Source organism: Eublepharis macularius, chromosome 12 (genome assembly GCF_028583425.1).
Source record: "Eublepharis macularius isolate TG4126 chromosome 12, MPM_Emac_v1.0, whole genome shotgun sequence".
Classification (NCBI taxonomy): domain Eukaryota; kingdom Metazoa; phylum Chordata; class Lepidosauria; order Squamata; family Eublepharidae; genus Eublepharis; species Eublepharis macularius.
In genome coordinates this window covers 49,246,149-49,258,584 of record NC_072801.1, presented here as the reverse complement: position 1 = coordinate 49,258,584, position 12,436 = coordinate 49,246,149, and the positions used below count along the sequence as shown (strand labels likewise).

Genomic DNA, 12,436 nt, shown 5'->3' with positions numbered 1-12,436 from the left:
CAAGAAAGAACTCACATTTACAATAAGTTATAACAATAAATTTGCTTTGGTCCTTGCAAAAACCAACACTTTGCAGCCAACACTTCCTAGGGCTTTGTGGACTTCTTTGTTTCGCAAGCTGTAGATGAGGGGATTGACCAAGGGAGTCAGCACTGTGTAGAAGACAGAGAAGACTTTATTCAGGTTTCTCAGTGTGGGGCTGTCTGGTAACATGTAGACAATGATTATGGTCCCATAGAAAATGCAAACCACAAGGAGATGAGTAGAACAGGTGGAAAATGCTTTTTGTCTCCCCAGAGCAGAGGGAATCTTCAGGATGGTGGCCCCAATGAAAACATAGGATGTGAGAGTCAACAGAAATGGGGTGACTGTAAAAATGAAGGTCATGAGAAAAGTGAACAGTTCTATCAAGGTAGTGTCACTGCAAGACAGTTTTACCAATGGGATGAAATCACAAAAGTAATGATCTATTACATTGGGGCCACAGAAGGATAACTGAGCCATCATAAATAGTACAATGGAATTAGCCAAGAAAGAAGCGATCCATGCACCAGCCATGAGCTGAACACAAAATTTCCCATGCATGGTGGAAGCATAGCATAGAGGTCGACATATTGCCGAATATCGATCATAGGACATTGCTGCCAAAAGATATGTTTCAATACCAAGGCAAGAACCAAACAAATAAAACTGGGCAATGCATCCACTCACAGAAATAGTTCCATCTTCTGTGAACAAATGCACCAGCATTTTAGGCAGGATGATGGAGCTGTAACATGTCTCCAGACAGGACAAATTCCCTAGGAAGATGTACATGGGAGTGTGAAGGTGATGATCAGCAACAACCAACAGAACCATGAGGAGGTTACCAGTCATGGTTAGGATGTAGATCGTCAGGAAGATCACAAAAAGAAGAGGCTGCAACTCAGGGTCATTTCCAAACCCCAGGAGGATGAATTCGGTGATGGAGGTCTGGTTCTCTTTCTCTGTATCGTGCATAGAGTAATCCAGTGAAGGTCAAACCAGCCCTAAAATATAATCAGAATGACATGCATTTAAATGTAAAAGTTTAAAAAAGCCCAGCATTTGTGGCAAGATGTTGAAGCTGTAGCAATTCTCCAAGCAGGACAAATTCCCTAGGAAAAAGTACATGGAGGTCTGAAGGTGGTGATCTGCAACCACCAGCAGAATGATGAAGAGATACAGGCGAGCCTGATCTTGTCAGATCTCAGAAGCTAAGCAGGGTCTGCCTTGGTTAGTAATTGGATGGGACACCTACAACTAACACCAGGGTTGCAGAGGCAGGCAGTGGGAAGCGACCTCTGTTAATCTCTTGCCATGAAAATCCTACCAGGGGTTGTCATAATTCTGCTATAACTTGAAGGCACTCTCCATCACTGCCCCATTGCAGTCACAATGTAAATCAACAAAAGAAACAAGGACAGGAAAGGTGGCAGCTGAGGGATGTTCCCAATACCCAAGAGGGTGATTTTCGTGACGAGTGTCTGGTTTCCTTTCTTTGTGTCCCACACTGAATTAATCCTGTGAGGGTCACATCAACCCTAAAATATAATTGTAAGTGGTCAGCTCTGGCCTCTGCCATATTTGATATACCTTTAATACAGGCCTGTGATATAAAAATCACAGGACCCCTGGATTAATGCTGCTTGATCTGCAGCAGGGGAATTCCAGCATGAGAGTTGCTGAGACCCGATTGGGAGTTCCGGCGTGAAAGGAATGTTCATACTAAATGCAGAGGACTGGAGTGATTGAACTGGCCCAGGATCATGACAATAGTGGGCTTCTCTGTGTCACCCCATTAGCACATTTCAATGTCCTCTTCCTGTGATTACATTTCCTACCCCAAGATTGAGAACAATCAATCTGCATCGATAAGTTAATTTCTCTTTGAGAACCTATATTTCTCACATCTAAATTCATCAACTTAGCTCGGTAGAACTCATTAGCAAACTGCTTTTTTATGCAGTTCCAGGAGAGGCTTTGCATTTCCTTTCACACACCCCAGCAGCACCAATCAAAACCTTTGTAATTCCCAAAGACTGACCTTTATCGTCTTTGTTCTAAAGGCTGAAGGGCTGTCCAGCCCCAGGGCTGGAGCCCTATAAGAACCAGGGCTCTTGCTCCATTCAAAGTATGCATGCTTACTGGATCCAAGTGCTGCTCCTTTGGAGTCACTTCTTTCCTATGTCTCTCTGGCCGAGAATGCTGGATGTTTGAAGCTCTCTGCCTCCGCAGACTACCTGCTATCTTCCAAGGACTCTCTCTGTGTGTGCATCGACGATTTTTAATTGCTTCTTGTGCGTATGTTGGTTTTTCCTCTTTAAATAAATATACCCTTTAATCTAAAAGCACCAGTCTCGTCTGCTACCTTGGGGAAAGGACCCCATAAATACTGGTGGAGAAATCCCATTGTTGCCCCTCTTGCATAGCCTTACTCCTTGCTGCTAATTCCCCCACACTCTCTTACTCACAAGGAGTCCAATTCCGATAACATAATCAGGACATTTGTGTATTTTTCATCACTCTATAAACTGTGGTGCAGAGTGGTAAGCTGCAGTACTGCAGTTCAAGCTCTGCTCACAACCTGAGTTCGATCCCGGAGGAAACCAGGTTCAGGTAGCCGGCTCGAGGCTGACTCAGCCTTCCATCCGTCTGAGATCAGTAAAATGAGTACCCAGTTTCCTGGGGGTAAAGTGTAGATGACTGGGAAAGGCAATGGCAAATCACCCATAAAAAGTCTGCCAAGAAAACATCATGATGCGACATCCCCCCTGTGGGTCAATAATGACTTGGTGTTTGCACAGGGGACTACCTTTACTTATAAATCCCATTTCAACTACATAGAATAGTGTGTGTTAGTTTTGAAATTCAATTTTGTAGACACTGACAGTGCTATCCTAAATAGTTACTGCCTTACTTAGATGTAAATCTGATTAGGATGTGAGTCTCACATTTGCCAAAAGCCATTCAGTGAAGTACCATAGGAATAAAGTCCCATTTTTAGCCTCATATTAAATTGTACTTTTTCTATTTTATTTTTATCTGCTCCAGGAAGGGTGGTGGTGGAAAAATTCTAGGCGGATGATGTATGGACAGAGAACCAGTGGGAACAGACAAGCTCAGGCAACACAGAAGCTGACTAATTAAGACAGTAAAGGCAAAGTTTGAGGCAAACCAAAAAGGAAGCCAAACTGGAGGCACTGACAAGGCCACACAGACTTGGATTTTGCTATACATTATACTTACTGGTAACTCTCATTTGAAGGAAGGTGATTCTGCTATATAGAAATATGAGAAAGTGCAACTAGGGATACGGACAGAATATAAGAACTGAGCCTGAGGGTTCATCACACTCTCAAAAATCAAGGGCTAGCTTGATAAAAAAAGTACAAGAACTTTCAGATTTTCTCTCGTGCATAATAACATTCATATAACTGAGTTGTTTTAAAAATTACTGAGACAATATATGCGAATCCCTTTCCTGCAAAGAAGAACAACTTATGGGCCTTGTACTCACCTGCAACTATTCACTGTTCTGTTCACTGACAATCCAGCATTCAAAATCAGTCGCATCAGGATTTCTATGAAAATTTTGTCAGTATGATAAAGGGGCTGGGCTGGGCAAACTGAAACCGTCTCAGTCGCAAAACAGGTGTCCCTAAAACTGTTTTTTGCACATGCTTAAAAGAAGTGAGCCTGGGGAATGGCTGCTGACACTGCTGCTCAACAAACGAGCATGATGTAACCACAGCCTCCTAAACCCATAGGAGCAACCTGTGTTAATTCTTGCTCCATGGGACCACCATGCTTGCTGATTAAAACATAACTTAGTGGTATTGTAAGAGCATTAAGGAAGGCACATCGTTGTCCAGACCCCCACAGTCTGCAGGGATGCGGTCATATGGAGAAAACCTACTGTTCTAAAGATCCACTGAGATTTTTATTTAGCCTTGGTGTGGTGAGAGATGTGAGCCTTTGGGTGTGAGCCAAAGGGACCTTGGACCCTTGGATCTTAGCCCATGGATTGTAGTCTGGGGTTTTGCCTTAGTCAGCCCAGAAAGTATTTCTTTTTCTTCTTTTAAAAAATGTGTATAAATTATGTTTTGGAAATTTCTGTAAGCCGCATTGGTTTACTTGAAGAAAAAGTAGCATAGAAATGCCCCAATGAAGTTTTTTTAAATGCCCAAATAAATAAAATAAGCAGCAGGGAGAATTTCTGCCAATGTTGCTTCTTCACTGTAGTCCTGCATTGCATCCCACATGTTTCTGAAGGTTCCTCAAATTTTACGATTAGTTTTTTTAGAAATATGGGGGACTTGAGAAAGAATCAAAATTCAGCTAAAGTGCAATCTGTAAGCATTTTTCTTGGATATCTGAAAGCAGATCATGGTAAATCTTGTCACAGTAATACCCACTGAGATGTTTTTCATCTTGACAGGGAAAATTGAACAATTAAGAATATGGAAATGAATGATCAAACATGACCTTTCAAGATTTATTCACCAAAACTAGGTAGATTAGATATCTGAAGTAACTGAAAGCAGCCAACTGCTTTCTGGTTTCAATGTCAGAGTTATTTATGTCTCATGTTTTAATAATATACTGATAATAATAACATTACAAATCATGATTAAATTTGGGTGGCTTCTGCTGCCCTCTGGTGTCCAATTTAAAAGTTAACTTCTTTTCTTCCTTCTGGTCTGCAACTCTCTGTAGAGTTCCTGCATACAGATTATATATATATATATATATATATATATATATATATATAATTTATTTACAGGATTAATGCCTTTCCACCTAGTCAGGGCCACTGTAGTGGGGAACAACAAAAAACAAAGCCGTATACAAACACGTCAAAAAACAAGATAAACACAACAATTTTTCATGAACTGGTGCAAGGAAGTGATCGAAGGGGGCAGACAAATATCTCGGGGGGGGGGATCCACAATCCTAGTGCCACAACCTAGAAGTCACTCTCTTGGGTTGCCACCTGTCATATTAGAAGGCAGGTTCATATGGGAGTAGATGATCCTTAAGCTATTCAGGCCTCAGTCTGCATAGTGCTTTATAGGTCAACCCTTTGAACTAAGCCTAGAAACAAACTGGGAAACAGTGTAGCTGGGCCAGGAGTGAAGTGATACAGTTCCTGTAAGTCACTACCATCAACATCCTGGCTGCAGTATTCTGTATCAATAAAGTTTTTAAGGGCAACACCACATAAAATGCATTGAAGTAACTTAATCTAGATGTTAACAGGGCATGAATCTCGGGTAAGATTACTACATCTGGTTTGGGAATTTCATGGAGATTTGGGATGTGGAAACCGAAAAGGATGGGATTTAAGGAGGGGAGGGACCTCAGTGGAGTATAATGCTGCACAGTCCACCCTCCAATGTAGCCATTTCCTCCAGATGAACTAATCACTGCAGTCTAGGGATCAGTTATAGAGCCCCATGGTGCAGAGTGGCAAGCTGCAGTACTGCAGAGGTCAGTAAAATGAGCACCCAGTTTCCTGGGGGTAAAGTGTAGATGACTGGGGAAGGCAATGGCAAACCACCCCATAAAAAGTCTGCCAAGAAAACGTCATGATGTGAAATCCCCCCATGGGTCAGTAATGACTTGGTGCCTGCACAGGGACTACCTTTACCTTTACCTTTGGAATCAGTTATAATTCTGGAAGATTTCAAGGTACCACCTGGAGGTTGACAACCCTATATACCCCTCCTTTTCATTAAAGAAGAAACCTTCCATATTTCTATAAGTAGCTATTTTCTTTTTCCTTTCTTAAAACAAAAAGGTCTTCTTTAATAAAATGTCACCTTTGTTTCCAAATAGGTTAAATATTGGACTCCCATGACAATATGAAGTCTCAACTAACTTTATTGAAGACCAAAAGATGAGGTTGCAATTATTAACTAGAGATCAGCAGCTTCTTATAAATAACAAGGCTTGGATCACATTGGTAAGTGAAGCCACCAAGCTAGAACTGCTAATCCAGAGCAGAGAAACAGAAAGTAACTTTTAAATATATATTTATGGAGCTGTTCTGTACATCACAGGATCCAGTAGAGTTGCCAAGTGCCCTGCCCACTGAGGGCAGAAGATCTCCCACCACCAGATGGATTTTTTAAAAAATTCACCAACACCTCTCTAGGAATCACTAGAAACCGTGTGGTAAATCCATAAAAGTGTTTGGTGATTCCTAGAGAGAACTGATTCACTTCTAGGGAAGACCAGGGTACTGATAAATCAGAGCATACAGCATAGCAGTATCTAGTATAGTTGCCATATCAGGGTGGAGAAAATTGAGAAGTTTTTTACCATAAAGTTTCCAGTGATTCCTAGAGAGGTGTGATATCACTTCCAAGTTTTCCCAGAAGTGACAGTGCTAATGGCCACCCCATGTCCCTGCCCACCCAGACTCCTGTTGGTTGTCAGGCTGGGTCTGGCAACTCTAGGATCCAGCCTTTCCTTTTTCCCTATCCTCAAAGTCTAGTGCCTCTTATTTTCTCAGGGGAAAGAAGGCAAAACTATTTGGGCAGAAACATGTTTTTATAAGTAAATGGAAAGCACAGAAAGAACATGACTAGATTTGTTGTGTAAATAAAATAACTTATCAGATAGATTGGATCCAGAAAACTTTTTCACTCAATCATTCTGATTTATACGCCTTCTTACAGCCTCCATCATACATGGTCTTTATCCATACAGGTCTCATGATGATCCCCAGCACAGACTTTTTGAGTGGCAAAGGGGATTACTCCTCCTTTTTCCACAAGAGTAAGTTGGATCCCACCCATTGATTTGAAGGAAAATTCCCCATAATTACAGTCCTCCAAAATAATATCAAATCAGAGGTCTCTCTTTTAAAAACACATCATTATATGTTATTTACGTGTCTGACAAGGAAATATATGTATGATGTGGCCACAATTCAGTGGATTCAGAATACCGATGTCCAGGATCAACCTTTATAAACATTCAGAAAAAGGACTACCATGATCACCTAGACCTACAATACCAAGACTGGAGATGAATCCTTTGCAAATGTAATCAGAAGTCATGGTTTATTCAAGGAGAATTACTCCCAAGAAAGTGTTCTTAGGAGTGCAGCCTTTGTTAATATCACCATTACTGTATACTAAAGTATGTGAGTCATTCTCTGCCTCTAAATTATGAAAGGTACATACTAAAAAAATCTTATTTTGAAGACTTGTTTGCTCAGGGGTTCTTTTTAAAAATATAGTACCACACTCTGTAATAATATTGCTGTTAGAAAATAAAGTTGACATTGAAGGTAGTGTTAACTTCTTTTAAAATGCAGCAAAGTTTCCAAATGAGTCCCTGAGGTTAGAAGCTTTCTCTAAGTTTTAGCCCTCCCTCCTCTTTTACCCTAAACAGAGTCAAGTTATGAGTACTTTTCTATGAATATGTAAAGCCAAGCAGAAGTAAACTTCTAACTTTTCCTTCTCAATCACTTGACACATCCTTTGTCAAGGTACCATTTATTTAAATAAGGATGGAGGACTACCAGCATTTTGCTTTTGAATGACTGGAAGATGAAACCAGACTCCAGAAAGAGCATCTGGACCACAGATTGGAGTGCAAAGTCAAAACATCAGAGAAACATGCAGTTTAAGAATGGAATACAGAAGCGAAATATCAGAGATTCTACCTGTAACCACCTTAGAGGTAACATTTATTGACATTGTATCAGCCTCATGTCCCCATTAACTGTATCTGAGACAGGATATCTTATATTTATTCCATGAGACTTCACAATTTCATGACAATTTAAAAGCTGAACAATACAAAAAAATCTGAACCTTGGGCAGCATATAATTCTGCTTCTTTTCCTTCTGGTAGGGCTGAGCCTACCAGAAGCAAAAAAAAACATTCAGTGATTCGCTCTCTGTTGTGGATTAGATGAACAGCTGGAACCAAGATCAGATCAATAAGATTTACAGTATTTAAATCTCTCCATTTCTCTAGAACATTCCCACAGAATGTAATCAGGCTAGCCTGAATTGTTGAGATAACTAGTCCTTAATACTATGAGAATGATTTTGGAATGCAGATTTTTCAAGATTAAATGTTCAGGGCAATATATACATAGCTTTTTTTGTGGAGGTACTCACTGGCACTACTAAGTACCAGCATGTTGGGCGGTGGGGGGAGGGGGCTCTCCCACGTCCCTGATGGTGGAAAATGGTGCAACCTTATATAAAAGCACCAGCACCTTTTTATAAAAACAAAAAAGCAATGTATTTATAATTCAGATGTTAGTAAAAGCTAGAAGACACCATCATACCAAATAATCTGCTCAATTGGATGATCACATACAATCCAGTACATTTGTCTCCTGCCAATGTACATGCCACAGACTGTTCACTTAATGGGACAACTAGAATATAGACTAAACTATAGACTATAAACCAAGTTGTTTCAGATTGGGAGCCAAACCATTCGAAAATTTGAATTCAGTTCAGGTTGGTTTATTAGTATTTTTAAGTCTTGTGTTCACCAGTTTTCCAGACACTTACTTTGAGACAGGATTTGGTGACCAGCGCAGATACTTTGAACCAGTTCAGATACATTTTACATAGGATTAACGCAGGTCTGTGCAACTTGTAACCTATCAAGCTGACAGCAGGCCACCTAGCAAGGCATCAGGCTGTGAGCTGCTTGAAATGTCCCATTTTTGCAGTCCCAGACAAGCAGAAATAAATCTTCAGTTTTACTAAGTGGCTGCTGGGCTGCATTTGTTGTGGCAGGTCACCTGCACTCTTGAATTACTATCAAATATCTTAAAGGTCCGATATAACTCCAGTAAAATTAACTTCATTTGTAAAATTAATACAAAATATAAAGCTAATACAAGAATGTATCCTGAAAAGGTTTCTCTCTCTCTCTCTTTTAACATGATGATTGCATGCTGAACTCCAGTCTGCCCGTTGCTTGTTGCAGGGTCAGAATCAATTTCTCTCTATATTAACTTGCATGTGAGCAAAAAAACTGTGATGATTTCGAGGATGGAGTGTGGATGTTTTTCCCAGTAATACAGGCATTATGCCATTAGATGAAGTGGTGGCATGACCATCCATGGGTTACTACATCTAGTTCTGGTTGTCGTGTCTAATAAAATAAGGAATTGAAGTAAGTACAGAGAGCCAAGACAGTGATCCAGAGCATGGTGTACCTCTCTGTGAGAAGAGTCTAAACAATTGACATTATCTCATATCCAGGGTTGCGTCTGTCTCAACAGATTTCTGTGGAATTAGACTGGAATAATTTGCATAGGATTGCACTGTAAATGCAATTGATATTATTATGAAGGGTTGGAAAAACTAGGTAATTTTCTCCCTGGGCCAGTGCTAGGGATGATTTCAAATTTCTCATCCCTGTTGTTTCACTCCCACTGCCCCCTGGCTTTGGTGTTGCTTCTCCCTTTTGCAAATTGATTCATTCCTGCCAGTCTACATTTTCACACATCAGAAAAGCTGAGTGCCAGGAGGGTAAGAGGACTTGGCAACCCTACTCTACATGGAAAATAAGGACATTGCTGCAGAGCCGCCAAGAAGGGGGTGGCGGGGGGGGGGGGAGGGGAAGGGGTTCAGGAAGCCCAAATCACCTTGAGGGCCTGTGAAGCAAAAGTCATGCTGCTTTCAGCAAATGAATTTCAATCTATTTTACTTTTGTTGCATTTCTTTACTACATCCGCTAGGAGCACTGGGAAGAAAGAGCAAAACAGCAGCAGCTCTGCTAGCAGCAAACTTTATTACAAGGCTCATGAAATGCTGCTAAGCTTTGGAGCAAAGCAAGACCAGCCAGCACAGTTGATGGCTGATTTGGTCATTGCCAGGATGCAGCCGGCTAACAGGATCATTTTCTTCCACCGTCTATGGTTTCCCTCTTCCTTTTGTTCCATCTTGCTCCATAGTTTTGTCTGCCCTGCAAAATCTTGAAATTTAATTTATTATAGCAAAATAAGGCATTTCCAGCTTTGCTGCTTAATTTCTCTCCCCCCCCCCATAATTTTGCTCTGTTCCTTTCATGATCTGCCTCCATTTCTCTTTCTCTCTACATTTTAAATTTTCTGTCTCCCCTCCCCCCTCCCCTGTTACCATTTTCTCGGCGTTTTTTCTGGGACCGAACTTTCAGCAGTCTTTTTTCTTTTCTTTTTTTTGCTCTGGGTTGACAGTGCAGTTCTTTTGCATTCTTTGGTATCTGAACAGTTAAAGTGCTCTGAAGAATCCTCCTGTCTCCACCCAGATCTTTCCCTTCCTTATTGCATTTCTGCAGAAGCCTCCTTGCAAAATGAACTGCATGCAATCATGCATGTGCCAAGTTAAAAAAAAAATTGAAAGTGAGGCAGGCAATTTCAGTCTATGATGGTGAAAGTGCCCAGCCTCCCCTCCAAAACCAGTTTGGTCAGAGACTGTTTGAAGGCTGTCCTGAAATCTCACAGTGCAAGGGAAGCGTTTGTGGGGAGTGTGCATGGAGGATGAGTTGTCAGAGCGATTCAGCAAAACACACACCTAAAGCGGAAAAAGGGAGGGATTGACGGCTGTGTGGAAATGGACCCTATCTCAGTTGGCAACATAGAATGCTCTTGATAAAGCAGAAAACCTTTCTTAATATTATGAACAGAAGGATGTTGAGTTATTGAATTTGTTATGGCATGTGGTTTGGATCCGGGTCATATGGGGACCAGATGGAATCTTTGTTTGGGGGCACATCATGGCTTTTGGCAGCTCTACACTGCTGAAAAGTTTCGTCTGCCTCTCTCCTCATAATGTAGTACTGTTCGGGAACATACAAACATCCATCAGCTACATTCTAAAAGAGTCCAATTATCAGAAAGCCATACAAACTCTTTCTGAATGTAGAGACTGATTCAGGCAGTGCACTATATGCATATCAATAATGGGCTTGTGTCAGGGAAGGAGGGGAAACTGGTGCTCCCCAGTGGACTAATGCTCTTCAAACTGTATTTCAGAATGAGCTTGATATTCACCAGCAAGCGGAAACTGGGGGAAATAAGTCAAGCACTACAATGTTCATCCTCCTCGGATTTGGAAAATTCTTTGAATTTCAGATTCTCCTCTTTCTACTGTTTCTAGTCATCTACATTCTGGCTGTTGTTGGGAATCTCCTAATTATTTTACTAGTTGCAGTAGACCAGCACCTTCATACCCCCATGTATTTCTTCCTGATGAACTTGTCTGTCTTGGAAACCTGCTACATTTCAAACATTCTTCCCAGGATGCTGGTCAGTTTTTTAACTGGACAGAGAGCCATTTCATTTGAGGGATGTGTCACACAATGGTATCTTTTTGCTTTCTTTGCATCCACTGAATGTTACCTTCTATCCATGATGTCTTATGATCGGTATCTGGCAATCTGCAAACCTCTTCACTACATGTCCCTTATGCATAGCAGACTCTGTCTGCAATTGGCTTCCACATCTTGGATGATTGGGATAATAACTAGCACAATAATAACCTCCTTTATGTTACAGCTGAACTTCTGTGGACCCCATGAAATCAACCACTTCTTTTGTGACATATTTCCAGTGTCAGACCTCTCCTGTAGCAATCCTTCCTTTGTGAAGCTTGCAACCTATGTTCTGGGTGGCATGGGAACTATTGTCCCTTTCACACTAACGTTGGTCTCCTATATCTGCATTATTCTCACCATCTTAAGAATTCCATCCAAAGCTGCACAACAGAAGGCCTTCTCCACCTGCTCATCCCACCTCATTGTGGTGATGCTTTTCTATGGATCCCTATTCATTGTCTACGTAATCCCTGAAACAGACGCCCTGAAGGAGCTACACAAAAGTTTCTCTCTGTTCTATACAGTTCTTACTCCCATGCTCAACCCTCTCATATACAGCTTGAGAAACAAAGAGGTGAAGAAAGCTCTTTGCAGAACAGCAAGGAAATTCAGCAACAGAGTTTCTTAGTCCAAGCTTGATGGGTCTCCTGAAGTCTTGAGAAAGGATTTGTCTTCCAGAAATGACTGAAACTCTTTGGGAGAAAGATGAATTATTCTTGTTTACAAAACTCTGTAAAGTGACCAGTGGAATGAATAGTGTTATAACGTAACTATTATTTCCATGTTAGGTGGAGGTGATATAGTTAATATTTGCATGTTGTAGCTACCTATTGAGTTTTTCATCTACCAATAAGTTCTGTGATGAAATTCCAAACACTGACCTCAATGGCTTCATATGTGTGGCCTTTGGAGTTACTCCTGACAACCATTTTATGGCTAATATTTATCATTAAAACCTCCTACATATCAAAGGATATGTGTAACAGATGGTGAGTTTGAATGTGTTATTTACTGAAGAAGCAGAGGAAGAAGGTTCCAGTTCTTGCAATTGTTCTAAATTAAATGTACTTGC

At 40.9% G+C, this 12,436-nt stretch overlaps 2 protein-coding genes across 2 annotated transcripts; one reads left to right on the top strand and one right to left on the bottom strand.

Annotated features, from left to right (window-relative positions):
* Positions 1–27: 27 nt before the first annotated feature.
* On the bottom strand, positions 28–999 carry LOC129339131 (olfactory receptor 1020-like). Its single transcript, XM_054993737.1, has one exon. The coding sequence runs from the start codon at positions 997–999 to the stop codon at positions 28–30; it is 972 nt and encodes a 323-aa protein (XP_054849712.1).
* A 6,666-nt stretch (positions 1,000–7,665) lies between these two features.
* Positions 7,666–11,992, top strand: LOC129339130 (olfactory receptor 10A7-like). The gene is made up of 2 exons (XM_054993735.1): positions 7,666–7,716; positions 11,024–11,992. The coding sequence occupies exons 1-2, from the start codon at positions 7,666–7,668 to the stop codon at positions 11,990–11,992; spliced, it is 1,020 nt and encodes a 339-aa protein (XP_054849710.1).
* Positions 11,993–12,436: the final 444 nt, after the last annotated feature.